Source organism: Alligator sinensis, unplaced genomic scaffold (assembly GCF_000455745.1).
Source record: "Alligator sinensis unplaced genomic scaffold, ASM45574v1 scaffold170_1, whole genome shotgun sequence".
Lineage (NCBI taxonomy): Eukaryota > Metazoa > Chordata > Crocodylia > Alligatoridae > Alligator > Alligator sinensis.
The window spans coordinates 1,844,744-1,863,594 of record NW_005841863.1 but is presented as its reverse complement, the minus strand read 5'-3'; the positions used below and the strand labels follow the sequence as shown (position 1 = coordinate 1,863,594).

At 38.3% G+C, this 18,851-nt stretch overlaps 1 protein-coding gene across 1 annotated transcript in view; it reads right to left on the bottom strand.

Annotated features, from left to right (window-relative positions):
• The window catches only part of ZNF536 (zinc finger protein 536), a 458,794-nt gene that overhangs the window by 195,025 nt on the left and 244,918 nt on the right, over positions 1 to 18,851 (bottom strand). The window contains exon 4 of the mRNA XM_025216582.1: positions 216 to 368. Coding sequence (XP_025072367.1) covers positions 216 to 368 — 153 coding nt within the window. The remainder of the gene's footprint in view (positions 1 to 215; positions 369 to 18,851) is intronic.

Here is an 18,851-nt window from a genome sequence, read left to right as displayed (position 1 = left end):
GGAAAGATGAGTCTTTTCAAGTTATCTTTTCACCAGTCAAATGTCCATAAGCTTTTTATTTAAGAAGATTGCCATATATCTTTCCCGAAAGATCTTCTGAGTGAACTACCACATCTTCACCTAAATTAGAAATTAAAACTTGAAACCAGATGTGTATTTTAACACACCCACACAAGACTCTTTCCATCAATGCCATATTCTTCTCATCCCCTTACCTGTGTGTATTCTCAAGTGGACTTTTAAATGGTGTGATGTTCTGAAAGTTTTTCCACAATAGGGACAGTCTTTCATGGCAGAACCAAGACTCCTGTCTCTCAGTAAAGCTGGCTGCTGGACTCCTACAGATCTCCCAGCTTCTTCTCCGATGTCTGAAACAGAAATGTTCTCACATCACTTCAGCACATGTCAGAAGTTGTTCTCACTAAAACTGCTAACACAACACAAAGTTAAACATGTCAATACTACACCTGTCTATTTCATTCTTTAAATCTGACAGAATGCTGACAATTCATGTATTTTCTTGTTATTCTCTTAAATTATTTCATCTTTCCTATCATCATTTTAAGCAGCATATGGTACCTTTATATTGAACTGAATTATACAAGAAAAGAAACAGCTGTGTCAGCAGCTGGTTTGATTTCTTCTTTTGCTTAGTTCCTACTAATTTCCCCCCCCTAAAAAAAAAAGTTTTAAAATGTTATTGTGTTGAAGCTGGTTAATTTCTAATTATTGTAAAAGAGCTGCACATTTTTAGATTTTAAAAAGTTTGTATTTCGTATCTTAAAAACAAAAACAGCGGTACAGTTGTGGTAATAATGGGGAAGACTGCAGTGACAGTCTTTTGGGCATTATTTCCTTTCCTGCGGACAGACTATGTCAATTTTCTTCCTTGGCTTTCCACCAATGGAGCTCGGCTGCATGAGTCTTTTTGAGAGGCCTAATATCAGGAAACACCAAAGGACAAGCAGGCCAATTGAAGAGAACTGTCTTTCCCGCAACCACTGAGCAATATTCAACTGCTTTGTTTCTCTTTCTTGACATACAAGGCTGCACTTACACATTGCATCTTATTACCATGGCTCTTGTGCCTAGGACACCATTATCATCTTCAGATTTTAAAAAATCTGGTTGTTTTCAACCACTTGGAACAAACTGACAAGTTACCATTCAAGTAGGTTCTGAACAAAGTGGGTTACAATTCAGGCAAAGGACTGACCAAAAATTACAAAAAACATAGGGTATTTTTTTAAATTTTTTATTCAAACCAATCATGTATCCCAAATATTATCAAGCATTTATGAAGAGTTCCCATTTAATATGTGGCATATGTACATCAGACAATAGGATGGTAAGTGCAGAAATGGAATAACAATATTGTCACAACCGAGAAACACAATACACAGAAACATATTTTCAAAGTTATATGCAGAAGTTGAGCTATGTGATACCCAATGATATTAACAGGAAGGCCATATTTAAATCTTGATAATTTCCCCCATAAACTATTGATTAAAGTATCTGTTCTGCTGCTAGAGAATGAAATCTAACTTATATGGTGCTGTTTTTTACTTAGAAGTGATGGACAAAACAAAAGTATGTAAACACTTGACTAATAAAAAGGATATATACATTAGCATGGACATAAATACCACATTACTGAAAAGGGAAACAACTGTAGATATTATAACTATATGCTAAACTATGGTGAACATTGTCACTTTTTTGAAGCAGTCTCAGATAGGGGTGTACTGAAGACACAGTGAGAGTGAAAATGAGAGAACAGCTAGAGACATACGTGAATAGCCTTAACAATTACATTTTTAATTGCAACAACAAAACGCTCTTACCTAACACAGTTGAAAGCATTATGAGAATCTAATAATTAGGTAACAAAAGTCAAAAGTTCTAAATCCCCAGCTAGTTTTTTCCAATGTACCTGATCAGATAAAAATATAATTTCTTTGTGAAAAGCCAGATATATCTATGTTTGAAATATATTTAGCACAACCACTGGGAATATACACAGCCATATAAATGCAAAGATCATTGCAAAGATCATATTAAGCTAAAAAAGGATAGTATTCTACAATAAACACATGCCTGACAAATATTCTGTAAAAGTTTTAAGTTCTGCTTGAAACCTGCAAAGTTAAAAGACAGCATTTAAATTAGAAGGGCAGTAGCTGGCATTTTGAATTATTCACAAGTATTTAAAAGTAACATAATGCAGATTATATGTTGCTTTTCAATAAAAGGACAGACACATATCGGTACTATCCTATATTTCCAATTTCCTCAAGGGATGCTGGTTTTCTACTACTTTGTAAGGGGCATGTAACAGGACAGTTATATAAGATAATGTCCAGAACTGCTTTGAGAAAAAAAACATTTCTGAGGCTGTGAAATACAAAATACAGTATGCATGATGATACTGAGAGATTTTAGTTTAGTTTTCAATAAATATTGTGTGAACATTATAGATAAATATATAGATAAAGCTAACAAGCCACTCAGGATAAATTTACAGAACAAGACTACTAGTTATGTTTTGCTATATGTCACTCTAAATGATGGCCTGTTATCCATTTCCCTTTTATCTTTCTATCTAGAATATGTGTGGCCCAATAAAAAAGAATACATTTGTAAGATAAACAGCTCGCCTTGCAGATTTAAGAGTCTAATTTTCACTTTACGCAAAATTGAATTTTTTTGAGGCAGTGAGACTATGGAGTTTACTCTAGCACTAATCCCTCTGAAAAAGCAAACTGAAAACAACAATGAAGCAGAGAAAGATGTGGGTGGTCTGAAGAGCTTTCCCTTAGATTTAAGTAGACATACAGTAGATAGCTCTAAAGGCTTTCCTCTAACAGGGCCTTACCTATAAGAACTTTTTCTTCCCACAGTGAACACATTCCTAAGACTTTAAAGCTGGGCTGAGGGCTTTTCTTTTGAATTACTTTGCTTACAAAGCCCACCGAAGTGCTGGAGGCCGCTGCTACCTGAATGAATAGCTCTACATCTAAGTCCTTTTATTTGAATCAATGAAACTATAAGTTCACGGTTGCTTTCTGTTCCTCTCAGACCCTAACCCACATCTCTGCTCACTAAAGTACTGAATCAGCAAACTATCCCTATTTGCTAAAACACTTAAGCACTCCCTTAACTGTAGCATGCGCTTACATCACAACTACTACCCCATAACAACTGCACTGATTAAAGCAGTGCCTAAAAGGCTAAGGAAAAAATAAGGAGTGTATATGAGTGAATGTTAAAAAAGGAAAATAAATCTGTAAAACAAAAGAATTATTATGGGGGAGTGAGCATTGAAAAAGCTGCTCCATGCGGCTTTACCAAATAAACATCAATCCTAACCTTCAACTTCCCTTCCCTATCCATCGACTTTGAGATCTTTGCTAAGTAGAAATTGGCAATTGGGTTGAACTGGACTAGTTTGTGGGAATATCTGTAATGAGCCAACAGGACATAAAGTTTATCTGAGCAAAATTATTTCAAATGTAATCAAGATTTTCCCCAAAGTTTCTGGGTTGATCCATTTCCAAAAATAAATAAATAAATAATAAAATAAATTAAAATCCCACTAATTTTGTGAGGAAAAAGAACAGTTGACTATCTTACATTAACCATGCTTATTTGAGTTGTGTTGCCCATAAAACTTCTTTTTGTGGGTGTACACACTTCATGGACATGAGACTGGATTCATTTTGGCTAGCAGTTTCTATTATAGCTTTCACCCCGGATTCCTTTCTGGTCCACTGTATTCAAGAACATGACGGATGTCAAATGTCTTCCTCCTTTGCCAATGAAAAATCTATAGCTAGGAATTCACAGAGCAGGAAAAGGGAGAGGACTCTCAGATCCAAGTGAGCAATGTATTTAAAAGGACCATAGTTAGTGTAAGATAAGTAACTTTTTTTTCTTCACACGATTTTCCACATGGGTTCTTCTCCCAAAGACCAGAAAGCACTGACTTCATATGTTATGTAGTTAAGGGGGAAATTTTTGAGACCTGGTAGATGAAAGGCTACTGGTACAATGTGATAAAGAATGCACTGGAGCTGGAGACAAATGGTTTCTTGACAAAATGGAGATGACCTTGCTCTGTCCTGTCTGCTAACATTATAAATTACTACAGTTTTGACTGATGAGTCAAATAGTCTGGGACCCACAATAGTCCCACAATAGTCTGGGATCTTCCCTGTGGGAGACAACATCATGCAGATCTAAAAACTAACGTGGTTCCTATGAATTCTGTGCTTTGGGTGAGCAAAATGTGGATTCTTTCTCTATCAAACTTAAACTTCAGTCAAGTGCTATATAATCCCATAAACAGAATTGGCAACGTGACCACTCTGTCATCTACGTATGTCCTTTCCTATGGTGAATACCAAACCTGTAATACCCCCCTCACACACTGGGTTGTATAATGTGTTTGGGTGTCGGGGGGGTGTTGGGGGGTGGGGGGGGGGGGGGGTTTTGATAGGGGCAAGATGGCCCTGTTGTTCTGGCCATGTGCTCAGCACATGGCAAGCGGGGCCTGCATCTGGGGAAAATGTGTAAAACCTTCTGGCCTCATTGGCCATGGGAAGCAGAGGATTCTTCAGGTTGATTGGTTAGGAGAGAGACTGCAGTGTGGTACTCCCTAACTGGACAAGGCCAGGGTGATGTCATGAAAAGGGATATAGGGGGAGCTAGGCTTGTTTGGGGGAGAAGAAGCTGCCAGCAGCTGCAGAAAAGCGGTGTCTCCTTCTAGGGAGGAGGAGTAGCAGATAGCAAAAAGGGAATCTCAGAGCGGGGAGAGAGAGAGAATTGTCCCAGTGTCTGGGAACTATTCTCCTCCTTTTCTTCCTCCCTTTTTTCCCCTCTCTTTTGAGGTTTTAAGGGATTAATACTGGGGAAAGAGCACTGGTTCCTTGGGTTTTCTGGTCAGGATTTAAACCTGGCAGCTTTAACAGGGTTGGAATCTGGGAGTTCCTAATCCTGCCAGTTTGGGGCAAGGGTTGAGGCTTGCAACATTCTGAACCCAATGGAGCTGTGACCCAACTCACCTGCAGCCAAGGCCTAGAGGGCAGGCTTGGTCTTTCCCCCTTGTTTCTTTTGGTATTCCTTTGTTTTAGTTGGCTGTGAGGTTGGGCTGGCTGTAGTCATTAATCAACCTGGTTCCTTTGGAGTTTTTCCTGCAGTTTTTATTTCAGCAGGCCGTATAATCTAGCCCAGAAGTGTGGGGTGTGTGAAGCCTTAGTCTGAAGCCTCATTCACTCCCCGCACACACATATAGCCTCTCCATGGGAGCAAAGATTCTTCTGTTTTCTGTATTAAATCTGTTTTGGTTATACTGCTTGTGAGGAGTGGGGGGTTGTTTATGCGGGACACCCTGGTAATTAATTTAGTGTTCCCAGATTCTTGGGTGGGGGCTCGGGTCAAAGTAAATAAATTTACTGCCCAAAATTTAGTATCCCAAAAAATTGAACCTGGCCCTTGTACTGCTGGCCAATGCCCAGCAGAAGGGTTACATGTCCAATTAAGAGGGCTGTAACAACTGCTGAGCCCTCCATGAATATTCCTGTTGTTGTGGAGAGACCAAAGGACAAATCCCAAAGTTAGTACTAAGAATTCCTCATCATGAATCTGACTTATTTTTTCTATGATGTATATATAAACATATGGAAGGGAAGTAAGTGTCCTTAAGAGTCAATATTGAGGGTCTAATAAAGGCACTGTACATCAGGATGCAGGATCTGTTTAGTGAACAATGGGTGCATCTACATGAGATGCTACTGTGTAGTGGTTACTGTGCATTTATTTAGTACTTATATAATCAATAGGGTTGTGTGAAGCTTCAGGTGCTGATTTGATGTTGAGGAAATTTGTCCCAATTTGGTGGCTGAATCTCCAAATCTGAATCGAATCAGGAAACCAATAAAAAGGTCAGAATCATTTTGAAGCTCTCTGAATCAATTAGAAAAGATTTGGAGAGTTTTGGAGATGCAGGCAGTTCCCACTCGCTGCCACAGGGAGCTGGACTGGACTCCATGCTGGTAAGTAGGGGACAAAGGGGTGGGGCTGGAGGAGTGGGGAGGGGACCATGTGGGGACCCACACCAGACCTTATCCCCTGCCTGCTCCCCCAGCCCCCCTAAGTGCCCCCCCAACCCCTGCCTGCTCTCTCAGCACCCCTCGCCCATGGCTGCCCTGCCCAGCCCAGCCCTAGCTCCCAGTTCTTTAAAAAAAAAAAAAAAAAGCTTGCACTCACTGACTGTTGCAGCAGCCATCAGGGCTTCTGGGGGCTTGCAGCAGAGCCCCCCACACAGCATGGGGCAGTGGACAGTAGCAGGGATCACTCCTCCCCCCCATCCCACCCAGCAGGAGCCATTGAATTTGGGGCTTTTTCTTTTTTTTTTTAAAGAACTGGGATCTGGGGCCAGGCAGGGCAGCCATTGGGGGTGAAGCTGGGAGAGCGGACAGGGGTCAGAGGGCACATGGTAGAGCCTCCCACGCAGTGTGGAGCCACGGGGTGCAGAGGGGATCACTCCCCCCCCCAACCTGGCAGGAGCCGGTGAGTTCAGGGCTTTTTTTTTTTTTTAAAGGAGCCGGGAGCTAGGGCTGGGTGGGGCAACCATTGAGAGGGGGTGGGGGATGAGGCCTGTCCAATTCGAAGATTCAGACGATTTAGCAGAGGTAGAATCTCCAAATTAGATTCGGCCAAATAGATTCAGGACAGCAATTCGAATCACCAAATCAAATCACTGTCCCTCGAATCAGCTGAATCTGTAGCGAATACTAGCTGCTTCACACAGGCCTAATTATCAAGTGCTGAAGTGTACAGCAAGCACTGCACAGGAGTATTTCATGTAGACACACCCATTGTTCACTAAACAGATAATCAGGTACTAAATAAATGTAGACTAACCAGACTTGCTGCACAGCAGCACCCACAAATGCCTTTTTAGTGATGCTTCTGCACAGTAACCTAATAATACTGTCCAGTAGTGTATTAGCACTGTTGGTGCTGTGATACACTATGGCACGGTACTATTTGACTACTACGCAGTTAGCATCTTGTCAAGAAATGTGTAGTATCAAGTTAATATCAGGTTTAGAATGGCAAGTTAAAAAAACAAATGAGAAAGTTTGACTTGTGTGGTAAATGTCCTGAGTATCAAAAAACAATTTGCAGTTGTTGAGACTAATGCCCTCAGGTGAGAGAAAGCAAGGATATTCAGTGAACAGATGTGGTGCTAACAGGCACTGCTAGCCAAAAAGAATCCAATCTTGTGTCCAGGGAAGGTATGGATACCAGAAGTAGAATCCATAGATTCTATGCTTCTTCTAGATCAGAAATGATCATCCATGTAGATGATCACTTGAAGAACAACAAAGATGCTGTGAAACCTGTGTACATTTTCTTCAATATTGATTTACCTGTCTACAGATTTCCTTTAACCAGGACTAGGAAAGCATTTGCTTGTTTTGTTAAAATTAAAATGTCTACAGAGATTTATACCTACACTACAAGCCAAAGGACCATCTACAAATGTGCCCTGTAAAATATACTTTTCTGATGTAGGAAACTGCACTTGTGCATACACTAAGACACACATTTGTGTACAAAGGAATTAAATTGTAGTTCTTGTGTAGACTAACCACCCCCTGAAGTCTTCTGTAGCTGTGTTGACACAAGAATTACCAAATTAGACAAAAATAGGCAATTGCAAGGAAAAGATAATCATTCATATAAAAGGTAATCACACTTATAAGCATGTGTTTGTGTTCACATGCTTTTCAGACTGCATCAGAGATCACTTTGAAAATGTGGCCAAAAAATCTTTAAAGCTCCACATAATTCCATGATTTCATAACCTTCTAAAATTCAAGATATTTGCGGCTCTTCAGAACTCCCTGAAAAAAGTTAATGAAATATGGTGTAACATGAAGTGGTAGTGCCATAGTTCTTTTTTTTTTTAATTTCTGTAAAACACCCAGATCGATCCATAAAATATATGCTTAGTTCCTTTAATATTAGAAATCATATTCAGATTCTGAGGTAAAGAAGCCGTTTTGGATACATTGAAAATCTTAATCCTGCCAGGGTTATTTTTTGTATGCAAGTTCATGTGAACTTTAACTACCCCTCACCTTGGAAAATGCCACTGGGTATGGAGAGCTTCTGAGAAAACATTCTTTGATTTATTCTGTCTATGCTTTGTTGTAAACTTGAATCATATTCAAAATTGTGAAAGATATAAGTTACAGAGGGATATCATTAACAATATTTGTCAGCTATCTACAGTGGCTTCAATAGAGCTACACATGTGTAACAGAGAACAGAATTTGGCCCAATACCTATATTTTGAAATAAGAGTCCTATTATCAGACACACCCAAACTTTTTCCTGGTGAAGTACTTGCCTGAAAACGAAGGAATGTAGTACTACTGAATATCACAGCTATATTGTAGGCCTCCAGAAAGAATTACTAAAATCATAGGTCAATGACACTTGCTGCCTCTATTGTTTCATCAGATATTTAGTGGGGGGTGGGGCTATGCCCATATTTGGTAATCTTAAACTGTTAAGCCTTAATAAGGAGTGGTAGATAATTTGTTTAAACAGGGAGCTATTTTAGAAGAGAATTGGAAAGGAGGCCTACCAGTGAAGCCTACCAACAGCTATTTTTAGAAATTAAGATTATACCAAAGGTTCAATCGGTAAGTAAAAAATATACCATGCATAATACTAGGCCTCTTTCTGAGTCCCCTGAATTACACTGCCAAGACACGTACCATTCTGCGTATATCTCTGCATGTTATGAAAAAGTGGATTTGTTTATACTGTAGTTTTAAAAAATGTGAACTGGGTGTAAGTGAGGTAAAACATTAAGTTGTATTTATGAAAGGTACGAGTCACAAGGTACCTCCAGTGATCATAAGCCTATCATAGCCAATACCGCAGGCTGCAAGCAAGCTATCTAGGTGCTATCTCATGCATGAGAGAAAGGGAGTGAGAAATGTCTAAGCAATTTGTCAGTAACTGGTAAAGCAGCAACTGCTGACTCTTGGGGCAGCAGACATTTTTTACCGGTATTTTGCGTACACGACACACTTGATGATTTGGTGATTTTCAAAGCTCATAGGCCAAAAACATATGCCAGAGTATTTCATTTATGCAATTCATGGTTATAACTTAGTCCTCTATTACAGTGCAGCTTGTGAGGAGTGCACTGAAGGCACTACATAAAGCATGTAGAGACTCCCATGAATAAATCCTGTATCTCCATGAAGATACTTTTAAGTAACTTACTCCTTAATTTGTTACAAAACATCAGCTTGCCTCTCTGCAGTTTACACATAACCCCTCTTGTAAATAAAACAATTTAAAGCACCAGAGATTTTTTGTTGTCTTAAATTAAGCCATAAAATCCCAACAAGAATTCTGTTTTAGTTCGGGATTTCTAGGTAGTTTTTCTTTTTTGAAATATTCTTTATTTTTAAAACCCTTTTGAGATAGTTTGCACCACTCAAAGATGATTTCTGAATATATCATTTCTGCAGTCTGATTTTTGAAGGCTTCTTTAACAAAAAGACAGGAAAAAAGAAAATGGAAAAAACACCAAGAAATGAAACAAACAGACAAAAAAAACCAGTGTTGGTTATTTGCCATTAACTTACAGAGCTCAATTTGGCCTGAAAATTATGCACATTGAAAGGAAAAATGATTATCTAGAGATAACATTTTCCCCAAGAGATGCCTTTTTTGCCATATTCTTTTTTAAACAAGGAAGACATCTTAAGCACCTTGCAATATCTTTCATTTAATAGTTGGCAGAAGAAAAGTCCCAGATGAACATTGGCCTGTGTCTTTCTCTTTAACCAGCTGAGTGATCCAAGCTTTTAATATAGCTGTTCCAATTATTGTAAAAGTCATCTAGTACCTTATAGCCACAAATATTGACAGTTTATTGCACAATGCATTCATGACATTTGAAGGTCACATCATACATAATACATACTCTTTTATAAAAATGTCTGGAACAAAGAGATACATGATCAGCAATTACATCTTACTATTTAGGGCTATGACTTCTAGCCTTATTTAAAACTAAATATTGTATGAAATGCATTGCAATCATTAATCTAATTCATTAATAAACTACATCATAGGTCATTTTTAGTAGTTATTGTTTTATTAATCACTGATACTGTTTTCAGTGCTGTACAAGGCAAATATGATGATGCAGTTCCTGCCCCAGGAAGATTACAGTCAAACATCCTAATCCTTCCATTTTTCATATAAAGGCCTCACTCATCAAATGGTGAAGTCAAGTCTGAAGCCCCAATCTTTTGGTAGTGTAGGTCTACCATTGTAGACCCTTATTACTGGGCACAGATACACACTGGGCCCAAGGAGTCTGTGAGAAGAGAAATTTTCCTTTGATTTCAGTGGCATTAGGCTAAGTACAGACAGTCAAAAAGCCTGAGGCGAAATCAATTCAATCTTTGCAGATTAATCTAAGATGCATAGATTGAACCAATAAGCAAGTGAACAGACATTCACTTTTGATTCCAGAAATGCAGCCACATGCCTACAGTGGCCCAGGCCAGAAGTGGAGGGGTGCTAAAGCACGCTTCCTGCTTGGTTGGAGCAGTCAGCTTGGGCCAAGGCTAGCTTACCCACCCTGCAGGGCGGGGAGAGGAGCGGGGTAGGTGTTGCTGAGAGGTGCAAAGCATCCTGGGATGCTGCAGGTCCGTGAGTTAATTTGAATCTGGAGGGGATCTTGGACAGAAGTTCAATAAACCAATTTAACCTAAATCAGTTAAGTTTGATACTACATCCATCCAGGTTTATCTTAAATCAATTTTGGCCATTCTGAAAGTGGTTTATATGCACTGAACTTTTGTTGTATTATAGATTTGAACCAGTTTCCGAACACACACATACCAGTTAATGTGTAATTTCTGTCACTAGCCTTAATGATTTACAGCAATATCATCTTAGGAAAAACCCCAAATACAAATAAAACAGAAAAAAGTTTCAAAGGATTACGAATTCATGCACATAACCTCTTGGGGAATGCATATAGTAGGAGTAGGATTATCAAAAGCCCCATCAGCAGCCAGACCAACATATCTCTCTACCATTACTTTAAAGAACCACAAGTACAAAGAATATCAATTTGTTTTATAAATGTATATGCATGTGTGTGTATAAAAATAAATGTAATGGGTAAATGACACTTGCGCCCTCAGATTTATACATGTAGGACCCCTTACTGAAGTCAACAGAAATTAGGGCTAAACAGAATATGGCCCTAAAAGAGTTCTTTTTATTTTGCTTAAAAGCCAGGGAATAGGGTCTCTTGAAGATCCAGTTAATTTATTGTGAATAATGAATTTAGCTTGTTCCAGCTCTAGAGCTCTCTACTCTCCCTTCCACTTGGTTTTCCTCTGTCACCCTCCCATCATGCTCCTTTCTTCTTTCACCCACTCATATATAGCAGTGACAACACTTGAGATTTATGGCCTTAACTTTCTGCTAAAAAACATTATTCCATGTAAGAATGAGAGCTTTCTGGGGTTGGGGTTTGGGGTTGGGGGTTTTTTTTTGTTTTGTTTTGTTTTGGGTTTTTTTGGAAACAACAAATGGCAATCTACCTTCGTTGCTGCTGCTTCAAAACCAAGGTAATGGTATGGTCCAAGCACAGCAACAGTAGCCCTCATTTAGAAAGGGAGATTGTTTTAAATTTACTCAACATGTGGGAATTGAGGTAGCTTTCTAAAACATGATGAAGTAGTGGGAGTAAGCCATCTGAGTGATGTACATAAATAGGAGACAGTCCAATTCTTGCTATTATTCCTGTGCCTGTCCAAAGAGTAATCAAAGGCCTTTGCCAAATGACACTGGGTATAGCACAGGGCAGGCATCTTGTATGCATTCTCTCTTTTTACTTTACTGTCTGGAGAGAGAAAGTGTTAAATTTGACCCTGTGTAACTTAGATCAGTTCTGGTACTCTAACCTTAGGGCTTTGATGAGGGAAATATGCTTTTTCTATCTGATCTTAATTGTACTTAAGTTATTTACCCAGATACCACTTGCTTAATTTAAAAGCATGAATGGTAGGCTCTGAGATTCCAAAGCCTTGGGTTTTTCCCAGATGATGTTCAAGAAGAATCTCCACACGAAAAAGCAAACACTTCTTAGTAGATATACTTATTAATGTGTTTCCTCATTCTTTTATCTTTGTAGGCCTCCCCTCTTCTTTCCATTTGGTCTACATATGCAACCTTCTACCATGTTCTTTTCTTCTGTCTCCCACCTATGCATAGCTCAGATGCCAAGGAATGCCCCAGCCTCTTTTGTGTGGTGACAACATTTGAGACTTTAATTTGGCCTTCATTTTTTTGACAAATCTTGTGTGAGAGCCAGTGAAAAACTTGGGGTTATTTTGGATTTCTTCAGAAGTATGCCCCTAACCAGCTATTTCTCATTCCCTTCTAGATAAAACCCCATTTTCACTGGCATAGCAAAGCACTTGTTTTTTCTTTACTGTTTGGTGAAAAACTGAAGGATTTAAATTTGATTCCCATGGATCTTTCCTTTGTTAATGCTATTAAAAGTTTCTGCCTCAGAAAATTATAGCCTTCATCATCACCACTTCTGCCAGACATACACATGAACTCTAAGCCTTCCCAGTGTAGCTCCGTTATATGGTTTTTAATCAAGATTAGGATATGTATCATCTTCACCCAAAGTTCTTCTCAACAGCAGTCTCTAGTTTTCTCATATGAATTATCCTCTGTCAGTTTTCTTACCCAAACCCTTGACTTGCCTGCGTTAGCACTGATGTACCAGATAAATGTGAAATGGGAACTCAGTTATTGCCTAGATATGACCAAGTCTTTCCACACTTCATCCAGATTGTTTATTGCATTTGGAGAAAATTCCAATAGGGAATTTATCTCAGTGCAGAAGCTATCCAAATGGATCATCTTTTGTATTCAGATGTGTTATTTGCAGGCAGGTGTTCAGGTACCAGATGGCCTTAAAGCCCATACCACTAGGGTTATAGCAGCTTCTACAGCCTGTCTCTGTGATATTCCCATCTCTGAGATTTGCAGAGTGGCTACATGAAGCTTGATAAACACTTTTACCCAGCATTGCTCTCTTGATGCCAAGGCTAGATCAGATACCCAGTTTGGGAGAGTTGCCTTACAGTCCCTCTTTAATTAAGTACTCCTGATCTCCTACTCTTGGGATGGATTGCTACTGCTGATTAATCTCCAAAAGTGAGGATCTGTGGAGGAAATTTCACAAGGGAGAAAATGGAGTTACTAACTAATCAACTAAAATAACCATTAACTAGAGTTCTATGAATGATTATATTGCCTCCATCTTCCCTCCATGTTTATCATCTTCCTTCAACATTTCTTCATCTTCTTTATATATTCTGGGAATAAAATGCAGTTGGAAAGACCATGTACTTTTTATGCTGCCACTGCTATTACTAAGTTGCACATGGACATCAAACACATTCATGTGACAGTGAATTTTATGAGTAGGTATCTGGATGAAACATATCTAGAGAATCTAAGTCAGGTGTGTGCAAAGTGTAAAACAATATTTTTTTACACTTGGTGGATATGGGTGGCAAGGAGCTGTGTAAACCCAGTTTTTTTCGCATTCTCTGTTTCCCCCTCTAACTTCTTAAAATATGCCCACCATCTGAGTGGGGAATTTTCAAAGGCCCAAATGGGTGCCCAACCACAATGCATTTCAAAGGCTCTTATTGCCTCTTAATTTTTTTTTCTGATTACAGAGATAGTTTAATGTGGGAGTATATCCTTTTGAGTTTCACTTTGAGATTTTTGGTTCAAAACACAAAAGCTGAAAGGGAAATTCAGCTCAAACAGATGATTTTTCAAAGTCAGATCTATATACTTGTCTAAATTTGTTCAAAAATTATTTCAGAGTTGCCAACAGGTTTCTGAGCTTCAGGTTTTATTACAGAAGTTTTGCATATTATTGATAAAAATAACTCAGCTCCATTATTATTATCTCATCATGGAGTGGCATCATCAGCACAGCAGTTCAGGTATCTGAAATAGGTCATCAAAATCTTTCTATATTCATTTTAATGAAATAAAATGTAAAACTTTTTAAAAAATGGCACAGGAACTCATGCATAGGCAGTTAAGCAAGAAAACAACATAATAAAAATTATGTAAATAAAAACACACAATCAAAATGTGTTATTTAAAATTACTATCAGTTTAATATCCTCTCACCATTTCAAGCAAAACTGTCATTCCACTCCTACCTCACTTCTTTGTGCATAGGTGCTGATGGAGTCACTGAACAGCGATTAGTGTTATAGTATAGGGTACACTATTTTGGTAAATTGAAGTAAATTAAAGAAAACGCCTCTTTTTCAGTGGTCTGTATTTGCTGCTTCTTACTTTCCAAGGTTGTCTGAATGCCAAAAGACCGCTACTATAAATAGCTATGTAAATAATTTTTCTTCACCTTCCATTAACCCTTTATAACATACTGTACTTAAATGTGATTTTCAATTTTCCCCTCATATTTTGCAGAGAACCTGAGATGTTACTGAAGAGTTGATCTTTTCTGAGCTGCCAATGCTAACATTTTAAGAAAAGTTTTTTTATACGAAAAGTTTTTTTAAAACAAAAATTAAACCCCAAATATGCTAATTTCATTAATTTTTGCCATCTATATATAAAAAGGGAGAGAAACAGGTTAAATTTGAGACTTTCCAGACTTGAGAAGAACTCCTTTAAATGGTCTCTGGTGTAGGATTTTTCACTGTTTTAACAATCTCTTCTAGATATATCAGGTCCAGGATGCCTTTAAATTTGATACCATACAAATGAGCTGATAACATTTTTTATATTAACAATATAGCTCAGAAGGTGCATTAGTAGCTCAACCTTGAGCCTAGCTTTGTGTAGTAGTCTAACTATTCACTAATAATATAGTAGCATGCTGTCCTTGGATAATAAAAATCCTAAGTGCTGCATATTAGCTAGTCTTTCTATAGCACTCTTGCCACACACTGATATGACAACACAAGAACTTCATCTGAACTTCTATGGTGTATGATGTCAATGAGAAGTAAAAATACTATTTTGAGCAGCCCCTCCTGTGGTTCAGCTGAGCTTGTGGCAATAACTGGTCTAGGCACAGGCTTCAGTATGCTGGAATGATCCTGAAACTAATTTTGCATGTGTTGGAGTTGGACTGAGGCCATGCGCGTCAGTATGCTGGAACAGAGCTATCTAAATCCTGAGCCTTATTTTACATGTGCTGGTGTTGGACTGAGGCCCTGCAGTCTTTTGGGTCTCCATCTGCAGATAGCAAAGCCAGGGTGTGCCCAGGCACTCTGGCTGTTACTCATGTCTTCACTTCCATAAGACTCATCCTGGCTGAGTTCTTCCCAGCTACACACTTCCAGTTTTTCTTGTATATATTTGTCAATGAGGAACTCGGCTCTTCAAACTCCTGGCACTTCTGATGTTTCTGATTAATTATTTCTAAAGGACACTTTCCATCTTGGCTAGCATCTCCTGGGCTACCACATTCCTTTAATATCTATCATCCTAGATAGTTTTGTTGTACTGTATCACTGACAGAGCTCATCACCCTATCTACTGCACCGACTCTTGGAGTTAACACGATAACAATTTCCTTTCTAAGTACTAGATAAAACAGAACTCCCTTATTTTCAATAAGCTACAGAAATTCCATCTCCAAAGTTTCTTGCGGGACCTCCTTAAGAGTCCTAGGTAGATGCTGCTTTGCTTGCAACCACTCTTCTTATTAACCCAAGGCCTGCACAGCTAAACAAGACAAAAACTGGTACCTTCTATAGGGAGGCATAAGGGAAAGGTCTAAAGGGCATTAGATATCCAGTCTTCTTAAAAACCAAAACAAACACTGGCTAGAAGTTAATTGGGACCATCCAAGCCAATAAGGCTGCCCAAAAATGTGGGTGGTTATTCCACCTACTTACGATCCTAAACTGGACTTGGTAACATCCTGAGAATCCTTACATCACTGTTATATAGTATCAAGTCCTTCAGAACTGCTTTCATTGGCTCATTGCTCTTCCATATTATCCTAGCAATGGACATTGCCACTCACTTGTCAGGACCATGTGAGGACCATTCAAATTCCATGATGATCATAACAAATTTTGATTGATCTGTTTGAATGCATACCAGCAAAGTTACTAGAGACTGTGACAAACTACCATTTCAACAATGTCATAGTGACAACCAGAATGAAACCCTTGAATGATAAATTACGTCCTAAGTAAGATGAGATGTTAAGTCACATAATCAGTTACCTTAAAAGTGGAGGAAGCCCTTCAGGAAAATCAACTCCCTTTAGTCTTTCAATACCTTCCTGTCTACCACAGCATCTTTTCTTCAAACTCCAGTGCTAAAAATATACAAATACCAGGTACTCTACATATACAGGCACACACTTCATTTTCATAAATAATCCAACTATACTTCAGGGTGTAGGCAACTGACATGACACTAACATATCCTGAAATTGATATGGTAGGGGAAGATTGGGTGATAAGCCCCCAAAAGTAGTGTGTCCGGTTTTACTACTCCATAAAATTACACAGAGGCTGTGGGAAAGACTGGTGAAGCTCAGCTGCATTTTCTTTGCTCAGTTTTCCCTAGGTCTGCTCATTCTCCCGAAGACAGCTGCAGGTGCTTAATGCCTGCTTAACAGAGGATGGCCTCTGAGTCTCTCTTAGGTTGCAGGTGCCTGATCCCCACCAATGTGGATGGCCCCAACTTCCTTTTTTTTCCCCAGTAACATCTTTTCACTCCAGTAATTTCAGCATCAGTAAACACACTTGTGACCACTTATAGGAAATTACCAATGGATGCTGAAATTACATCAGCTACCTCAGGGGGAGGACATCTTAGACCAGCAATTAGGAGGTAGAGAAAAAAAGAACTTTAAAGAAGAGGAGAAAGAAAAAGGAAGTTAAATGGTCTTCTTAGTGCAAGACTGTAAGAAAACAGATTAGAGAATTTGTTTCTCTTATACTTTTTTAAATGGCCATAATTTAGTGACATTCCCTTTCACTGAGACAGATCACTGAATCCTAGCTATGGACAGTTTGAGGGGCATTACATTCCATGAGTGTGGAATTTTGCACCATCCACCAAGTAGCATACGTTTCATGAAATTCAATTATTTTATGGGATTCCCACCATCCTGAGGATTAGCAACATTAGTTATAATTTATATTACCTAAGCACCAAAGTGACTATTAAGATAAATTAGATTTTGTGAAATTTTCAACCTCTTGCTTTGTCCTCACAAAACTGGAAGTGAACAAAGTTGCTTATGCCCCTTCAAGTGCTGGATCTCACCTAAATCAGAACTGTAAAGGATGGGCTCAGAAATGGTAATCTAAATCAATATTCCACTACTATAATTAGAAGGAATTTTTAATTCTGGTTCATCTTCAAATTAAGTTACTGTAGAAGAAGTATCATCTCCAAGTGATCTGAATAATTTTTAAAAATGAAAATGCAGACCACCACATTTATGGAGATAAGTTTCTATGCCTTTTTGGGACTGTACTAGTGAGAACTAATCCAATACCTTGGCAGTCTAGATATAAATTGGCATGTAACAAACTGGCTTTCAACATTTGAAAGATGTTGACAGTGCAATTGGCCAGCCTAACACAGAGCATTATGTACTTGGGACAAGGTGAAGATCTGGCACATACTGGGTGAGTGAAATTAAACAATGTTAGCGACATTATTAGTATTGGTTTTATGGGTACATACTAAAAGTACACCATGAAGGTAGGTCAAAGACTTGTAGTTCAGTGTAGACCATGTATGGATGCCAATAGGTATGCTACAATACTTTAATTAAAGGAGCACAGCCAGGACTTATCAGGGGGTATTAGCTAGTATTTTTATATTACTATAAGAATGAATTTTTTAAATTGCAGCAAAGGACTTTAACCAAAAGACCTGGTTGAACAAAGAAGTAGATAGATCATTAACTTCTGTACTTTTACATTGGGTGCTGCAGGACAATATCCTGAAACATGTAGTGTTTCCTTCTCTGTGTTATATAACACTTTTCAACTGATAGTTAACTATTTTGAAACACTATTTATCTACTGCAGATAATAATGACTTTTAATTGACTCGTTTCTCTTTAGATGCTCATTCACCAAATGTTTTCCAAGTTAGAATGTTAACATATAGTGCCTTTGTGTGACAACTAACTGTTACAATGTTACTCAAAAGTCCTGCCCCTCATCCTTCAGCCTCTCTTTACAGAAAAATGGACCCGAAATACATTTTCTCATGACAAGGGACAGATATAATCCACCTATGATGACTGTAATTTTTGGAATCAAAACTATGATCCAAAACAGCAGTATGATCTACATTTTAACCATATATATTATAATAAATTAAATTAGAGATAGGGATTCTACATTAAATATTACTCTATTTCACTAATACTTTATAAGTCTACTGAATCTGAATGCTGTGTACCATACAACTTTATTTTAAATTCCTCTTATAACGTAGCACAGTCAAAGCAGAATTATAAAATGTATGATGGAGTCTGTCTTAATCTTTTTTTTTTCTTTTCATCTATAGGTTATGGGTTCAAATGGCACAGCAGCCAGTAGTAATCAAAGGTTGGAAGCATCTGAAAGTTACTTCATGGCTGACAAAATGGTAAAGTTACTGTTCCCAGTAAATGGTCATCCACAGCATAAGGAATCATCATTGCCTCTAGCACTAACAGGAAC